The sequence below is a fragment of the Oryzias melastigma genome, linkage group LG16 (genome assembly GCF_002922805.2).
Source record: "Oryzias melastigma strain HK-1 linkage group LG16, ASM292280v2, whole genome shotgun sequence".
Classification (NCBI taxonomy): Eukaryota; Metazoa; Chordata; class Actinopteri; order Beloniformes; family Adrianichthyidae; genus Oryzias; species Oryzias melastigma.
In genome coordinates, this window is record NC_050527.1 from 13,057,802 (window position 1) to 13,076,393 (window position 18,592).

The following is an 18,592-nucleotide window of genomic DNA, read 5'->3' on the forward strand; positions in this document are numbered from 1 at the left end:
CTCACACTAACTTTCCAACATTAGTCACAACATTAGGATACTTCCTATAGGATGATCTAAACAGGCAATTTTACTAAATTCATACTGTTTCCTTAGGTATTAATGTCTACTTCAGAGCTCCTTATCCCTCCAGTGTGGCTCAGTGTGGAGCCTCTAAAGGGACATTGAAATAAAAAAAATAAAAAAAAAAATCTAGTTGCTATCTGGTGCTCACCATATTCTACCAAATAGTATCTAGAAAAAATATGAACATGTAGGAAAAAAAATTCTGGTTGCTATCTGGTGCTCATCAGATAATACGAGATAGTATCTGGAGAAAGAAAAAAAATGAAAAAAAATAATTCTGGTTACTATCTAGTGCTCACCAGATACTATCTGGTGAGCACTAGATAGTAACTAGGAAAAATCTTTTTTTTTACTTCATTTTTTTTTTACTTCAATGTTCCTATAGGAGCTCTGTATGTTTTGACTTTCTTGCTTTTTAATTCAAGTAAATCTGCTGCAGCAGGAGGATCATATTTCATTTTGAAATAACTTTTGAATGTATAGCTGTTAAAAGTAAAATAAATTAAATATATTGAAGCAAAACTGCTAGAATTCATTTTTTGTAAATATTTAAAGTTAAATTTTCTAAAGAAATGGATAAGTGGCCACAAAAATATAAATAAAGTTTGTTTTTCTAAAACAGTGAAGTAGAACTTTGTGGCTCTCACTGATTAAGAAACCGTTTCTTTAAGCATTAATAGTTGCAGACCTGGTTGTATCACAGTCTGAGTAAGAAGACCCCACACAGAGTTAATTTTCACAATTCGGTGTTCATCTTTGCAGCTTCGGCATGTGTTATGTGCAGAGAATCTTTTAATCTCTCACCGGCTGGACTAAATGCCATACAGAGCCCTTTCCATGAGCAGCTTAGAGCTCCTCAAGTGATCATTGTTCTCCTACAGTGCCATTATTTTGCTGTCGATCTGAAAAGGGCACGCAGGCGTAAAAGGCCACCCCCACTTCCTTTCTCTGTATCTGAACCATAGCATCTTGATTAATAGCCATGGTTTATTAGATTTGGGCAATTAAGTTTAATTGAAACGAAAAAAAAAAACATTCAAGTACTAGCATTTTTCTAATGATCATGTTTGAGCTTTTAGGTAAAATTGTAAAGTAAAAAATAGAGAAAATACAAATTAAAAACTTGCAGGATGTTGTTTAGCTAATATAAAACTTATCCAAAAGTATGTCAAAACATTTTTGAAATGCTTAAAAAATATTTTCTGTGACTTTAAAGCGCAACAGAGAAAAAAAATAGGTAGAAAAGTTCCCTCCCCCAACTAAAAGGATCCTAATGACTACACAGAACAAACTAGAAAAGTAACAATCCCTGCAATAATGCTAGTGTGAATGCTTTTTGTGGAATGTGGTTGCTGAGATTTGGAAGAAATTTACTGTAATTGCTGAAGGGATTTGCTGAAAATGCTAAATCTATTTGCGTAATGTTTGAGTTGCTAAAGCACTTGGAGTTGCAGAAATTGCAGAAAGTTGAAGAATTTCTTTTAAAAAAAATGTAAACTTCCATAGGAGGTATAAAATTACCTCAAAACCTCAGAAGATATCAAATTAGTTTAAAAGAAATTGAGTACATTGTTAAAATACTAGCTTAACTCAGAATTAACCTTAGAAATAGCAATGTATGCCAAACTAGCCAAAAAAGTTAGCATGTTGCTAAAATAGCTTAACTCAGAATTAGCGGGAAAAAAAACCTTAGTAGATCCCAAATTAGCCAAAAAAGCTACTATGTTGTTAAAATATTAGCTTGACTTAGAATGTGTTTATGCCAAAATAGCCAAAAAAGCTAACACTTTGCTAAAATACAAGCTCAACTGAGAATCAAAGCTCCTGCTAACACCAAGAATTAAATCCAATAAAAGCTTCCAAAGTCTTCTCAGACTTCACAACTTCCGCTTTGAACTTTGCAAGTGAGCACAAACATGATAGGAGTAGAATAAATGTCTTTATTTTTTATTATGAAGAAGCTCATTACATGATGTTTGTTTGTCTCTGTCCCGTAAGCTTGACTTCACCCCTGCAGCTGCAAGCCTGTGGACGTTGGGCTGGTCTTTATTTGGCCTCTGCATACTTTGTGCCGCCATCCAGAGACAGGTAACGTGTGGAGTTCATGCATTCTCGGGCATAAAATCAGCTGCATTTAGTGTTCTTTACCTGAGTTGAGCAAATTCTGAAGAAGAGTGTGTATGCTTTAATCTAGGGATGGGCAATATAGACTTATTTTATATCACAATATTTTTTTCATCTCAGACGATAACGATATATATCGCAAAATATATCAAGTAACTATATTTGTCAAATTTGAACACTTTGAGGCTCATAGGAGAAATGTGTGATCATTAGTTGGTTATTTAGATTTAAATATTTATTTTCTATCATTCTTTAAACACAAGAGGTGCACTAAAGGACTTTTTTTCTTGCGTCGTATATTTTTGTTTATCTCCTGTGCAGATGGTAGAGGACAAAAAAGAAATTCACCAAAAGAAGAGCAAATAATCATGACTAAGCAAAAACTAAAAAACGCTTGCAACTGGTGAGGGTTAATTTCAGAACCTTCAAAATAAAAGTCTATCGATAGACTTAATTTCTATCGGTTATATCGCGATAAATATCGTTACTGTTTTATCGCCTACCCTTACTTTAATCAGCACAAAGTGTCCTTTTTTTTTTTTTTTTTTTTAACAAATCTTGATATAATCCACTAATTCTGCGTCTGATTCTTTTTGCAGTATTTGTACATCTTCTGCGCCTGCCTGGGATCCCTGGTGTTTTCGCTGGTAAGTGCACCCGAGCCTTCACAGCAACAAAAGCTCCGCGGCATTAAAGAAACCTAATGAAAATGACCTTTGAAAGGGAGGGAACATCAAAGGTGCAGCGCAATAAGCGAATGTGTGTCACACAAGCTTTGATTCCAGTGCCAAGAAGCTCGCCACCGGTGTTTGCCACAGTAGTTAGGGGTAACTCTGATGTCCTCGTGCCCTTTGATTGCAATTATGCGCCTCTCAGCAGCAGTGGGCTGCATTTTCACAGCCACCTCTGTTTGAGCTTTTGGCCCCGATGTTGAGATCTGTTCCTTCGGCTGTTGGAGCAAACAGAGCAGAACAGGCTGCGAGTCAATGTTTCATTTCGGCTCCATTTTTATGGCCTCCTATTTACTCTCCTCTAAAGAAGGGAATACTATTAGTCCTGTTTTCCTGATTCATTCCTGCCTGTTTCTCCTATCATGCAACGATGCTGTCTTCAACTATCTGTATTTTTTTACGACATCCTTTCTGTGTCTTTCTGCAGTTCTTGGTATTTGATACCATGCTCATCCTGGGTGGGAAACATAGGAGATTTGAAATCTCGCCCGAGGAGTACGTGTTTGCCGCCCTCACCCTGTATGTGGACATTACCAGCTTGTTCCTCATCATCATGCGGTTTGTGAATCTGTGCTTCGGCAGATAAACCCACACCTCCCTCCTTCATGGACAATGAGGATCATGCAACGTTAACAGAAAAAAAGGGCACAAGTTGTGTTTTTTTTGTTTGAGTTTTTTTTGTTTCAGCTTAAATTACACGACTAAATTGTATTTGTTAAGCTTTGTAGACACTATAATTTCAATTTTGTGCTCCTAATAAGTGTGTCCAGTTTTTCTTTTTTTTTTTTTAACATCTGTCTGTCCTGTTGTTGTAGGCTAGGAAGAACAAATTCAATCTGGTTTTATCAGCTGGTATGTTTGTTCGAAAGCCGTTTATTGACCTCTGGTTCGGATTCTATTAGGTTTTTTTTTTTCACTTTTATTTTTATGGACTACACTGACCTTAGGTTCACTGTTGGTCCTTCAGTTCCACTTCCTGTGCTTTCACTTCACCAAAAATAAGCTATTATTGGTCATTATTACATGATATCAGCCCTCATCTAAATGTAAAAAGATGTTTGTGCAACTCTTTACACTTTATACTCTTATGTTTTGAAGGTGTTATAAACAAAGTAACTTAAAAGTAAAATGGGAGTCTTATAATGCATTGCAACTCTGATCAATATGAGTAGTAATATTGTAAGATAAGAGATTACTGTTGACATGTAATCTGTAATGCATTAGTTTGCAAGTAACTACACTGTGAACAGCACACATACTGAAGCACACAGAACTATGCAGAGATTATCACCTTTTGAATGACATGTTTAATATACTGTTGGACATTGATGTAAAATAAACAAAGTGATTTTGTAAACTCATATTTATTTACAATAAAATTACAATTTATTTAAGAAAATGTTTTTTCAATGTGTTTTGTAAGACCACATTTATTAAACATACATTTAATTTATATAGATTATAAAGACTTGTGTAAAATTAAGTTGATAAGGTTTATTATAGCTATTTTATAAATGTGAAGTAATTCATTCTGAATTAATCATATTAAAAGTGAAAAAAAAAACAGTCAAGAATCAGGAATTTCTTTGTCAACAGTTTATTCTTTTATTTGTTTTAGGAAACAAAACAACAAATTGTTGCTTTGACTGTGAATAATGTTCAATATCTACAACAATGTCGGACAGTATGTGCAAATGTGAGAATGGGCCTCCTAGATGTTTTTCTCCCGTGCAGCGCACAGCTTTAGAGTGCGGTTCTTCTTCCAGGTGCAGAACTGGAACTTTTTTTCTTTTGACTGATGCGTTAATGTATCACGGAAAGTGTATCACAATGCGATATGTATTGTATCGCAGAACTTGTATAGCGATTTGTTATTGTATCACGATGCGATATGTATTGTATCGTGGAACGTGTATGACGATACAATTTGTATTGTATCGCAAAATGTGTATGGCAATGCGATATGTTTTCTATTGCGGAACGTGTATCGCGATGAGTTGTGTATTGTATTATCGAATGTTTATCACAATGTCTTATGTATCGTATCGTGAGACGTGCATCGCGATTCATATCGTATTGCCAGATTCTTGCCAGTACACACCCCTAGTTGCTACTGATGGTGTACACAAGATGTGCTCTGTCCAACAGAATGTGTTAACACCCGAGTCAGCCAATCAGCACCAAGCAGGACGAGGAAACCTGGAAAACAGGCAGTGTGGTAGATCTTTAGGACCAGGGGTGGGCAGGGAGCACTACACAATCTTTCCATCAGAAATAAGGACTTTCTATGGGGGGTAGAGTATGAATAAATGCTCATAGATTTGGCCCCAGGTGTCAGTCTGCACATATCTGTTTGGGGTATATCTCAGTGTGACGGCTGTCATCTTCCTCAGTGTGAAAATTACAGCCCAAACCCTGGCATCTTGTTGTTTTTTTCCTCCATCCTCTGTGGTGAAACGGATGTTGCTGTCAGCCGAGGTGATGTGTTCAGTCAAGGCTTTCACAGGAGGGGACATTGGAGAATCCCTGTCGCCATCCATGCGTCTGTCTATAAAACCCAGCATCACATTTTTGAAATACGTGACAGAGATGTCCACAAGGATGCAGATCTGAGTGATGGGGAAAGAGATTTGTAAGATATAAAGATCTGCTTAGCCCAACTGCATTAAATTTAAGCAGGCGTGGGGAAGACCGAACAGTGAGATTTTAGAAGTTTCTCTGCAACATCAATGGTTTCGCCTCAGCCAGCTAGAAATGACAAGTGAAACATATTGAAGTAAGATCCCATTCTTCAATCTGGAGTAATGCTTCACCCACTTTCATCTAAAGTTGGAGTCTTTTGCCAGCAAAAGTCTCCACAGTGATGCACAGAGACATTGGGTAAAACTCAACACAAGGTTTATTGGCATCACACACCAAACAGTTTTTCATATAAAGAGGGAATGTATCAAGTATAGACTATGAAAGTGCAAATAGCATCTCAAGGATTAGTTGCTTTACAATAGAAAATTTGAATGAGTTACAAAAAGGTATGCCACTTGAAAATAAATCACCTGAACATTAGAGGTGAAAGTAGAAACTCCATTCAGACTTGTACCTATTCCGTGCACAACAAAACATTAGACAAACAGGAGAACAAGTTCTGCAGTTAACTCACATACACACAAAAACACAACAGTTAATTTCATTATCCGTATGGCACAGCTTCACAACTCCAACACGATTGACAAAGCCCTCACTTGTCTTCAGGTTTATTGTTGTAGTCTGGGATAGATGTTATGTAGTCAAACCATATACAAGTCTGTACAGAAGGGTCCGGTGAGTTTACTTCCTGGGTTTTCAAACACTCATCCTGTATTGCAACTTTTCACAATTGTAGTGTCTTCAGGTGCAAACGCAGTAGTCACGTGTGAAACAGTACAGCTTCTGTCAATACAAACTTCATCTGGACGAAGACATGAAGATAACAACTAGTGGAGCTGGTTGTTAAAATAATTGTGGATTTTGTGGTATAAGCAACAAATTTGGCATGGATTTAAGAAAAGCACGTTAGCCACGAGAAAATTCAAGATTTTCTACTAAATATACATTTAACCCTTGTGCTATCTTATGGGGTCCAGATGACCCAAGCCTTACTTAACCCTTGTGCTATCTTAGGCAGGTTTATATTAAAAGTGGGGTCATCTGGACCCCATAAGACAGCCTGCGGAACCTTTTTTTTTTTAAGGATTTTTTATCTTCACTGGTGTCTGTGTCAGACATAAAATCCTGTCTGCTTTCGTCATGGGAGGGATCACACATCAATGTAAGGGTGGGGTCATCTGGACCCCATAAGATAGAACAAGGGATAGATGTGTTATCCATCCTATGACAAATTTAGATGAAGGTGGAAAAGATCAGCATGGCGTTTTGTGGGATCAAGATGACCCCACCCCTAACATACCTAGGATAGCACAAGGGACAATAGTGTTCTGTAGGCACCCCTCAAGTTTAAAGACTGCAATATTTTTGTATTGATTAAGTGTAGAAATGGGCTGATAAATTTTTCGGATAACTAATATTTTCCGTGCAACTGAGACCGATAGCCAATATTTCCTGATGCCGATATTTAAGATTTTAGAGATTTTCTTTTTTTTTTTCATTAGAAATACAATAACCTTCGCATTGCCAAAAACAGTACAAACATGTATTCAAAATAGAAACTATCAAAATATAAGTTTAAACTTGGCTTCAATATTCAAAATTCATGTTGGCCGCACTTAATACATGCAGCTAAGATGCATATTGATGCATTGCCGGCACATATTTAAAGTTAAACTTAAAGTCCTATTAGCTGTCACACGCCTAAGGTGCATCCATGTTATAAGTGATTGGACCATGAAATGCACAATTTTAAACCTAACCGGCTCTGCTAAATTAGGTAACCATCATCTCTGACTTCTGAGGAAATTTTCTGTCATATTCAACCCTAATAAAATGGCTTCTTTTTATTTTTTTTAAATTGGCAAAATAAACCCCAAAGGGGTTTGGAATGGCCTAAAAACCTTTATTGGCTTTATTTAAAGTGCCAAATCGCTGCTTTTCAAAATAAGACGAACTAAATGAGGCCTTAATTTAATGAAAGCACTTATTTTTGGGGTTCTGTTTGTCCCCCAGTGCCTATGCATTTGCAGCTACGCTTGTTAAATAAATACTGGCAACATGAAACATATCGAGTTGCTTATCTGAGGTTGTGTTTACCTAACTGTGAGGACAAGTAGATTTTTGTTTATCCCAAAACCCTCAAAGACAACGCAAGTTTTGTTTTTCGCATGAAAAATGTCATTTCAAAACCGCTGAACACATTTTGGAGACACTAAATGAAAGTGATCTTCCTTTAAAAACATACTTGGCATAAAGCCCTTTCTGCATACAGGACATTGACCTCAAACAATTTTTAACAATATATTAAAAAAATGCTTTTCATTGGCATAAAGTCACTACAATCAAAAAAAGACATCATGCTACAACATTTCAAAGGTGAGACAAAAAAAACTAAAAGTTTGTGTTACAAAGTTATGTGAAGAAAATGCGTGTTTCTCTGTAATTAGAAATGTATAGGGCAAAAAAGAGAGAAGAACTGACACAAAGGCACTAGATTTTTGTCTTTATAACTTACTGCTTTAAAGACAAACTTCCCTTGTTGCAAACAAGCACACATTGGGATGTTCTGCACGCAGAGCCCCCTCGCCCGCCCGCCCCTCTCTGGGGCTGCAGCAGAGATCTACGACAGCTTTGTTCATTATTACCCAGAGATAAATTACTGTAACTTCAGCCTGATGTATTTATTCATTCACTCAAGCCTGGAAGTGATTGCCTGGTTATCATTTTGACCGGCCTGCCCTGCAGTGCATCAAACAAGACTACGCCCGTCTGTCACACTTTACATTCACTTTAAGCTTTACTTAAAGACGAGCGGAATTCAAAGTACATGGCAGTGTTGGGTGCAGTCGCTCTGGGTCAGTCAGTGTGTGACACTTATGAAGGACCTTTTTATTCTCAGAATAATATTCATTAAAATACGTTTTTCCACTAACGGTTGAATTTTTTCTGAAAGTTTCACATAAAAACACATTTTGATGTTTTCCTTTGACAACATCACTTGCTGGGATTTCCTCATAATATGGCTCGAAATGTTTCAATTTAGCTGAGATTGTAATGAGCAGGCACAGTTTTAGAAAAAAATCCACTTGATGACTGCAAGTGGACGTTTGCTAGTCAGTGTTTGGCACCTGATATGCAGTTTTTTTTTGTTTGTCGTCTTGAAGCGCAAATCTAAGAGAAAACGCATTACTCCAGTGGCAAAAAAATAAACAGCCGGACTCGATAAATGTCGACTCTTCTTTAAACGTAGCTTTAGAAAAGGCTGCTAATGCTCATCAGTATAGGATTCTACTACGGAGACTCTGAAAATAATGTGATCTCTGGGGTTAGTGCTTTCATCGCAAAAAAGAAGTCTGGCAGCGAGAAACGCTGACAATACCGGAAAAGCACATCTGATTATACTGTCGGGCTTAGTGCCTGCAATGAAATTAAAAGGCCTAAAGAATTCTCCTTACTTACTAGCACAGTATGACAGACAGATTTTCTATTCTACCTACATTCCACCTGAATAGCTACTTAATAAAAGTTCTTCAAACTGAGTTTGCCATTTAGTGGGTTTTATTTTTTGGCCTTCAACAAAAGCTCTCTGAAGCTTCAGCCGAGCACATCATACCAAGTGCACTTGCTCCTCCCACTCAGAGGAGCTGCTGCTCGGCAGCTGCTCGGACACGGAGTCACGTAGTGGAGTGTCCACATGGCAGGACTTTGAGCGTGAGCTCTCAGCGTGCTCTGCGTTTGTGTCGAGAGCTCCTGTGGGCATGGCGCCCAGCCCCACCAGATCTAACTGAGTCGGCCTCTCTGCGACGGCGCGCTCCTCTTCTGCGCCACAGAGTCTCTGGGAGCTGAAAGCCACATCTGCCGGGGTCTCCTCGGGTCGCCTGTATTCGTGAAGGGCGACTGTGCTGGCGTTCACGTCCTCGTGCGAGCTCACGTTGTAATCAGCGTCGCAGGACACCGGGGGCACCAGGGTGATACCCTGGGGGTTAATGTCGTGGAACCAAGCCATGATATTACCAAGAAGGTTAGCATTTGTTGCTAAAGTAGACGATGAGGGCGGCCCGTGGATGCTGCGTGAGTCAGCTGTGTCAGTGGAAGAAGGGAAGAGGCGCGGTGTGGAATTGTTGCCTGGAGCCACGGGTAATTGCACAGACGCCCTGGATGCCCAGCGGTGACCTTCATAGTGTTGCACAGAAAAAGGAGCCCCCGTGGCAGTGGAGTGCTGGTTGCTGACTCTTACCAACTTATCCTCCAGCTCAAGCAGTTCTGAGCTGCTCCGAGAAGCTCGGGGAGGAACGCCGACATCGGGAGGGGTCTGCTCAAGCCTAGAAGGCAGAGAGCTTCCAATCGCCCCCAGGGACATTTCGCTGGTGAGAATGTCGTGGTTGGACCCGCTGACCGCCATCCCGGAATCCTGGAGGGACAGCTGGATGGCCAATAAAATGTTAGGGTCGTCCTCATCTAAGGAACCAAGACCCTAGAACAAAGAGAAGCAAACGGTCAATCTTTAAAAAAAAAATAAATGGACTAAAAGTTTCCCATTTGTAAAAAGGGGATTGCTTTCTCACCATTAGAGGACCCGGTCTGTGTCCACCTCCAACGTCCTGAGGATCTTTAGTAACCAAAAAAAAAAAGGCAGACATTAAAAACAATTAAATAATAGTCTAATTAAAAGATAGGTAAAAATGGCATCAAACATTATCCAAAGTAAATTAAACATCTGTATCTCTCAAACTGAAATTTAACAGATCATGCAACTTTGCAGAAAATAAAATGTTTAGCATTTTTATTTAGAAAAACAAGAAATATCCCAAAGGGCTTCCAGACACGTCTTCATGCAAACCAAACATGAGGGCAAACACTAATGAGTTTGATATTTTTATCTTATTAAACGTGATTATTACTTTTTGAGGCTTTAAGCCAAAACTCAAATTCTGTTCACGCAAATGTATCAAAAACTGAGAGTGTAACCAATTAGGTGCACTTTACACATTCACGTTCTGTTTAAGCTCTTTTTCAAATCATTAAAAATTCAAAGGGCATCGAATTAAAATGTCTTAAATTCTTCATGTAACATCACGATGACTCTAAACCTTCAATAAAGATTTCTTTTAGCACTAAACTAAATAAAGACAAAATATAAACTATTAAACAGGGCAGAAATTCACGGAACAATTAGCAGTTTGGCAGAAATTCCTGCAAATTGTTAATGTCAAAGACGAGAATAGATGGTGCAGCTGTTCTATTAATCACTTTCTCAACAATACAGAAGCGATAGCTATGACATGTAATTATACGGTGCTAAATGGGATATATGGACCTAAATTTGTAGGAGTTTCTTCTCAACCATCTGTTTGGAAATTCTTAAGATTATATTCCGACTTTCTAAGAAGTGCTAAAAAATAAAAACATTTTAAACAAGAGACACAAACCTGATGAACACATTTTGGTGACATTAAACCTGACACTGCATCTTTTTACACCAAAACCTGACAACAAGAACTTCACAGGTCAGGAATGATACATTTTCCCAAACTTCAGGAAAGTAGCTGTTAATTCTGCTTAAAATACAACTCAGTTACCAGATTGAATAACTGTCCAATATGAAGTCTTGTCATGTTTCAACCCATCAATTGGTAAATCGGGTTAAAATAATCAGAATTTTGCTTAAAGAGCCTATCCCATGCTTTTCTGAAGTCTTTCAGAGTAAACTATATCCAAATATATGATCATATGTTATATTTGGCACAATAAACAAAAAATTATTGATCAAATATCAGTTATTTTTACAAGTTTTTTTTGTTCCCCGGAAGTAAGCCCTTTAAATTGCCTAAAACCTGCATCTACCTCAGAAATACATTAACAGTGTGTTTTTCTGTACTTTAATAAAGAAAAATTGATGTATTCTTCAATGGTACGGTCTCTTTTGATCTGATTACACATTAAAAGCAGCTCGTTGTCATTTTTTAGCCTTATTTTTACAGTTTCTACAGTATGTTATCTTGAAATTTGAACTAAAAGGATTTTTTTTGTTATGTGATTAAGGTAGTGAAAAAACTGCAGTTCTAATTTGTTAAAGTTTTGTTAGAACAAAAGCTCATTTTAAATCCCCAAACTTCCAGAATTACAGTATTTTTTGGACTAAAAGTTGCACCCCGGCCAAAATATGCAAATAAAAAATGAAAAAGTGACGTATACACCGAAAAATCCACTACATGAAATAAAAATAAATTAAGAAAAAAAAATTCATCACAACCAATGAAAAATAAAAGTCAGCAGATCAGTTGAACCTGCCCTACCCAAAGTGCTGTCACTGAGGTCGTCGGGATCAGGCGTGTTGCTATGGACGCTGGACATGTCGCCTCGTCTCCGCTGCCGATGTCTGCGTCTGTACTGGAACTCTGCATACTCCTTTAAGTAAAAGCAAAAGTTACTGTTAAAACAGAGTTTCTTTAGATTCCTTTAATTAAAATGTTTCCTTTTCAATATGCTCAGTAGTTTTGTCCCCGCTTCCCTAAATGAAAAATGTTCCTTAAAATGCTCAAAGAAAGCCTTTTGGCTTAAATGAGGTCAGGATAACGTTTCAGGAAGATGATGCCCCAAGAGACACTTCAAACCCTTTCATATCCAGATCGAGCTGGAAGTCCCTGAAGTTACAGCGTAAACTGAATTCATGCAAAAGAAATGCTGAACTGGAGACATGAGTTTAGTAGACCACCACAGACAGTTTGAAGAAAGGACTGAAAGCTGATCTCAGGAAAAGAGTTCCAGTGATTTAAAGATCAATTTAATGTCTTCTATTTCTAGAATCTGAACAATGTTTGAAAAATGATGACATCCACAACTGTACTTTCACCTGGAGGTGAAATCCACTCATCACTTTATGGTTCTAACAAAATGTAGAGTGGGTTTGATGTGGTAACTTAAAGGAATTTGTATTAGCCAGGAGAAGACACACAAAAAAACAATCAAGCAAAGCTTTTATGGCCAACTCACATAAATGTCTACTTTATGACTGTACTGCAATAAAACTTTCCAGTATGAAGTAGTACATGAGTTTTCCATTTTAACCCTTTTACACCTCAGCTGATCTCCAGACATTCCTCCAACTGTCATAACTTAAGGCTGAGCGCCTTTTGCCCAACAGTGAAATCTGATTTTTTCCACATCAAACTCCATTTCTGATCTTTTTTTCCCTCCATTTACTTTAATAAAAACCAAAATGACAGAATATGTTTCACAAAAACTCTTATTATAACATTTCCTTAAGGAAAAGACTTGAATTCAAAGTGCAGCTAAATATGAGCTAAAGCGCTCAACAGTGGACTCCGTTCCAGGGGATGAAACAAATTCCACTTTTGGTAGCAACAGCCCTAAAATCAGATTCTGCATCATGTGGTTTGATGACTGAAATCACAAAGTTGAACCAGTTCAATTTAACTGTAGTTTACTCCAAACTACGGAAGCCCAAGAGGGCAGGGTGTTGGGGGGGGGGGGGTTCAGATTTTCCCAAAAAATAAATCTTCTGAAACAACAAACTCGAATGAATCAATCAATAAAAATCTGCAACTCTTCAATCAAAATTCCAGCAGATTATAAAGTGGAGAAAATCAGCTTTGTGCTGATATGCAACACTGTACAACAATCGACATCAATCAGTTGAATATTTGTGGAGAAAAGCGGTTTTCTTCCCGTCAGAATCACCTTGATCCCATGAACGGACGAGGAATATGGTATGTCAAAGAGAGTGTGCTATTTCAGTGTCACCTGCACCATCCCAGGTGCTAAAAGAATTTACTGTGAAGCGTTTCCGTAACAAATCCTGTCTGTGAAAGGGGTTTGCTCCTTTACATACCTTTGAACACTCACTGAATTTGGAAGAGAGCAGCCATAAAACCTCTTCCTATTCATGAAGGGGAGAGGCAGGAGTATGTTTGATCATTTTTAGTAAGAAAGCTTTTATTTATCTCCAAATGTTTAAGCTAAACTAAAACCACTTGTTTTCTTCATTAGTGAAAGATTTTAGCAGGATAATCAAACAAATTTCTGCTTAGCCAACATATAATGTAGCAGAACCAATATGAATTAGCATTTGTTAATTAAAAATTTCATGTACAAAATATCTGGATTTCTCCATGACCTGAAATAAAATAATAATAATAAAAACCAGGAAAGAACAGACATCTTATCTGCAATATGACGACAGTAGTTTAAGATCATAAAGTCATAAAAACAAAACCTTGTTTGAAATTTTTCCACAAGTAAGCCAAAACAAGAGTTTTTTTATATGGCTTTATGACAGTGCAGGACTCACGTCGAGTGCTGGACAAAGTACACTACAGCAAGTCAAAGTATAAAGGCTTCTTGTCAAATATTACTTCAAAACAAATAAAAATTGCAGTAACCCAACTACTTCAAAAACACATTCTTCTGTTTACTAAATGATGGTATTTATAGTGCTTGAAAAAAAGCCAACAAATTGAAATAAATTAAGAAGATCGATAAAATGTAAATTCAATTATGCATCTTTTTTTTTTTTTGCCTTAAATAAAATTGAAGCAAAAACAAACGAAATATGTACAGATACGATTAAAATGCAAAACATATTTAAAGATTATTAGACAGGTTTGATTGAAATGTAAAAAATAATTAACTAATTGTGTAAAAAATAGCTAGTATTTAGGAACTTAAATAAAAGTGGCTCCAACCTCATCATCCCATTACCAACACAATCACCGTCCGTCCTCTGAATGTGTCCAAACCATCCTATACTGGCCTCCCTGCACTTAATGTATCTCCAGAACATGTAAACATGAGTTGTTCCTCTGATGTATTCAGCTCTGCCTGAGTTTTTTTCTCAGAGTGACTGTGTCAAAACCAAAAACATGTCCGCTCTCACCCCAGTCTTTCTCTCATTCTTTCTGACACTCTTGTCACACATCGCCTTCCTTCCACCCTGCTGCACACCTCTGCACCTCTTTCACTGTGGCTTCTAAAGATTCCTGCTTAACTTCCTCTAACAGTTTGTTTATCACCACAGCAAACAAGAAGGTGCTCAAAATACGCAATTTTGTTCTTAAGTGAAATAATTGTATTTCTGTTCCAGTCTTTTTTCTTTTTTTGCAAGAACAAGCACACTAAACATATTAGTGACCTCTGGGGATTCTAACAGCAGGGAAAATTTATCAATAAAGAAAAAAACATTCTAATTTTTGCATCAAGCAGACAGCGGTTCTGGTCCAGACCCAGACAGTCCCATAAGGACCCAACAGGAGAAGGAAATAAAATATATTAGACTGCTGCTATTTTAACTGGAACCTCTTTGGGAGACTTTACAGTTTAGTGGAATAATGCAGACCAACTGCATGCTGGGACATCACAAGTGATACCACTCAACCAATCAAATGTGTGCTTTACAGGATGTTAAGGCTGAGCAGATGAAAACATTAGAGGGCAGTTGCACTGCAAAAATGCAACAAATTATTTAAAAAATAAAAAAGAATGAAAGTTTAGGAAACAGATAAGTTATATGAAGAACAAATCTGAGAGAAAAGCGAACCACAACAAAAAAAGATCAAGAATAAGACGAGTGACACCAAAAGATGTCTGAGAAAATAGAGTATTTTATCTGAAACGGACAGATTTGGTTCCGTTTTGTGGGAACTCCAAACCAGCTGGTCAGAAACAGACACTTATTAAAAGAGACAATGTGAAGCAACAAAAACATCAAATGTGCTCACTGAAATCTGAGTACAATCCTAGAAAATAAACAACCTGGGAGAGCTCATAATGAGACGCTCATTCACAGCCAAACAATGAGCTCAAGAGTGTTTCCTCAAAGTTTACTGAAATTAAGGCCAACGCCAAAAGCCTTTTACTGATGGAGGGGTTGCCAAAGAATGCAGGAGTGCAGAAACAGAAACACTACTTTAAGCAAACACAAAAAAGCAATGATTCCTCCACCTTCCAGGTCCCTTTGGCACCTTTTCCAGTCTGAGGACAGAACTTGACAATGTTTGTCTCCAACTATAGCTGACAGCAAGCAGCTTCCTCTACTATGAATATTAAATATAATCAAAGATTGTTCCACCCTCAGTAACTACCTCCACAGGTGACTAAGATCCAGGCAGGATAAGCTATAGATCACTTCTACGAAAATGTTAAAATGTGTATTAAATAGCTCTAAAGCTGGTTGTGATTAAACATGTTAAACTGAAAGAATAATACTTTTTATCTTTTTTTAAGCATATCTGCAGTTTTCACATTTTTGTTTCTTTTGAGGGCTGCACGGTGGCGCAGTGGTTAGCGCTCTTGCCTCACAGCGAGAAGGCCCTGGTTCGAATCCCGGCTGGGACCTTTCTGTGTGGAGTTTGCATGTTCTCCCCGTGCATGCGTGGGTTTTCACCGGGGACTCCGGCTTCCTCCCACCGTCCAAAAACATGCTTCATAGGTTAATTGGTGACTCTGAATTGCCCCTAGGTGTGAATGTGAGAGTGAATGTGTGTGTGATTGCGGCCCTGCGACAGACTGGCGACCTGTCCAGGGTGTACCCCGCCTTCGCCCTTCAGTAGCCGGGTTAGGCTCCGGGACCCCCGCGACCCCAAAAGGACACAGCGGTTAGGAAAATGGATGGATGGATGTTTCTTTTGAACCGATTTATTTTGTTATTACAGGAATCAGAAGTCATAAATATGTCATGTGACTTGCTATATGGCAAACAATGGTGTCATGAAGTTTTTGAATTATAATAAATTCATTAGTAGTGGCAGTCAAGTAACAATTCCATCCACTTTTTTAACTCGCTTTTATAACCTTTTGGGGTCATTGGGTTGCTGGAGCCTATCCAAAAATTGATGAAAATATTTGGAAACTTTACATAAATTCAATTATACTTATATCTTTTGAAACCTTTGCTTCAAGATTTTTTTTGTGTATCAGACCCTTTTAAGTTTCAGTTGTAAACTCTGTACAGGTTATAGTACACAATGCTAAAGTTTTCTGTTTTAGGCTGACCACTAACAAAAACTCTATACATCTTGGGAAAAAGGATGGTCAGTTTTATAGCTCAATGAGCATTGAAAAAAATCATTTTTTTTAAATAACAGATTTCAGTAACTATAAAAAATGACAGCAAAAAGTACATATTTTATAACACAATTATACATTTTATATCATATAAATTGTACCAACAACTTGCACTTCAAAGTACTTAATATTGGAAGTGCTTTAATTGGCTCATACCTACTTTTTTTCCTTTAAATAATAACAAAAAGTAAAACTAGTAAGTAAGTAACATTTACTCAGTTGCGTTTACTAACCCCTTTTGGTGAAAGTTGTTCTTTAAAGAGTACTTTTTCTGCACTATATTTTTTACTTTAGTAGATTTATTATGAAAAACTAGTAAGTACTCTTACTTAGTTACAGTCTTTGTTTCTAGTTGTGCTTTTAATATTGGGATAATTATTGGGGTGATTATTTGCATCTTACCTAAGAATATACTTAAAATAAAAATAAAAACTTTATTTTACCTGAAAATCCCTTTGAGATACAATCTTTTTTCAAGGGAGACCTGGGCCAAAACTCAACAAACTTACGAGTATTTCTGCCAATGTGGAGGTCTGCTGTCTTATTTTTAATTTAAAAAAAAGGATTAAAACTTGATTAAAAGTATTATCCAACAAGTGCTTTAAAATAACAGCATGCTGAGCGCTGGGCAAAAGTTCAATAGTTCATCTCTGTTTTATTCTTAATAATCAGTGTAATTTAGTTGTCATCAAAAAGACTAATTAGAAAGATGTTTCTTTTTATTCAGTTACTTTTTGAGTATCCACATACTTATATTTTTTTACATTTTGTAAGCCAAATGAAAGGTTTTACAGAATAAATCAAATATTCAAAAAACCTGATAAGTTGTTTTTCCTTATTTTTCTCCTCTTTCTACCACTAATTATTTGGATGAATACTTTTTGCTTCTACTTGAGTGAGTATTTGAATCAAACCAACCCTTTACTTATCACAAGTATGGAGTGGCTTATCTTTAATTAAAATATTCATTTCAAGGTTTCAACTCTGCAAACAGAATCTCAGCATTTTAGCTGCATGGCTCTACGGTCTGCAAACTGCACAATAATGGACACCTGGGGAGAAAACTGCGATGCATTGATTCATGCACGAATCCAAAAAGGAGGGGGCGTGCCCATAAAACTATTACTTAGATGACATCTTTATGATCTCAAGTGTTCAGTACAAACACCTGTAAGTCATGTGCAGTGATCCATAGCGATGTTTTAAGGTAATTTCCTGTGTCGTCCGCTTTCAGTTCCTACAAGTGTTTGCATGGGGAGCGCTGAAGCATCTGGATCACTTCCGAGTGTCAAATTAACAGGGTATCTTTAGACTACTGTGGCTTTTCACAGGCGGTATGAATGGCTGAATTCAAAAGAAAAATGTTAATAAGGCTCAGACGTTCATTTTACCTTCAATTAAACGTGATTTGCTGGGATATTATTAGAGCACTGTTGGCAGTGCTGCAGCAAATCAAGCACTTCTCATTCACAGATAAAGGGCACTTCAAATAGCAGGTATCTGATGCAAGCACTTTTGTTTGAGCAATTGATATGATTACCGATGAGAGATGCAAAAAATGGTTTTTGAGGCTTCCATTTTGTTAAATAACCGATGTGAAGCGGCTGAATTAAAAAAAAAAAAAAAAGATTAGGTAACAATCTTGCAAGTTGAGCTAAAATCTTATTATTTTTCTGTCCTTTTTTAACCTGAGTATGTAATGTTTTGTAGTGCTGGGCGATATGACGATGCATATCGTTTGGGCGAAAGAAAAGAGTTTATCCTGCCATTTCTCTTCTATTGTTTATATCGTTTCTAATCGAATTTGATCCATTATTAGGGAAAATATGTCATTAAATAGCCTGAGACAATTGCATAGGTGTTGCCTCGTCTATGTGTACACAAAATTGTACATAAGTAAAAATAAAGACAAATTAAAAAGAGATTCTTCGCAAAGAAACCTTTTT

The 18,592-nt window shown here is 37.2% G+C and overlaps 2 protein-coding genes across 4 annotated transcripts in view; one reads left to right on the forward strand and one right to left on the reverse strand.

Moving 5' to 3' along the window:
- Window positions 1-3,556, forward strand: part of zgc:110410 (uncharacterized protein LOC553618 homolog) — a 9,699-nt gene extending 6,143 nt beyond the window's left edge. The window contains exons 9-11 of the mRNA XM_024267164.2: window positions 2,065-2,154; window positions 2,790-2,837; window positions 3,349-3,556. Coding sequence (XP_024122932.1) covers window positions 2,065-2,154; window positions 2,790-2,837; window positions 3,349-3,507 — 297 coding nt within the window. The 3' untranslated portion in view covers window positions 3,508-3,556. The remainder of the gene's footprint in view (window positions 1-2,064; window positions 2,155-2,789; window positions 2,838-3,348) is intronic.
- Window positions 3,557-7,411: 3,855 nt separating this feature from the next.
- Window positions 7,412-18,592, reverse strand: part of LOC112143438 (ankyrin repeat and IBR domain-containing protein 1) — a 38,152-nt gene continuing 26,971 nt past the window's right edge. For all 3 annotated transcript variants that reach the window (XM_024267398.2, XM_024267396.2, XM_024267397.2), the window contains exons 18-20: window positions 11,861-11,972; window positions 10,130-10,173; window positions 7,412-10,038 (exon numbers count right to left, since the gene is read on the reverse strand). In XM_024267398.2, the coding sequence (XP_024123166.1) occupies window positions 9,172-10,038; window positions 10,130-10,173; window positions 11,861-11,972 (1,023 nt within the window). In that variant the 3' untranslated portion in view covers window positions 7,412-9,171. The remainder of the gene's footprint in view (window positions 10,039-10,129; window positions 10,174-11,860; window positions 11,973-18,592) is intronic.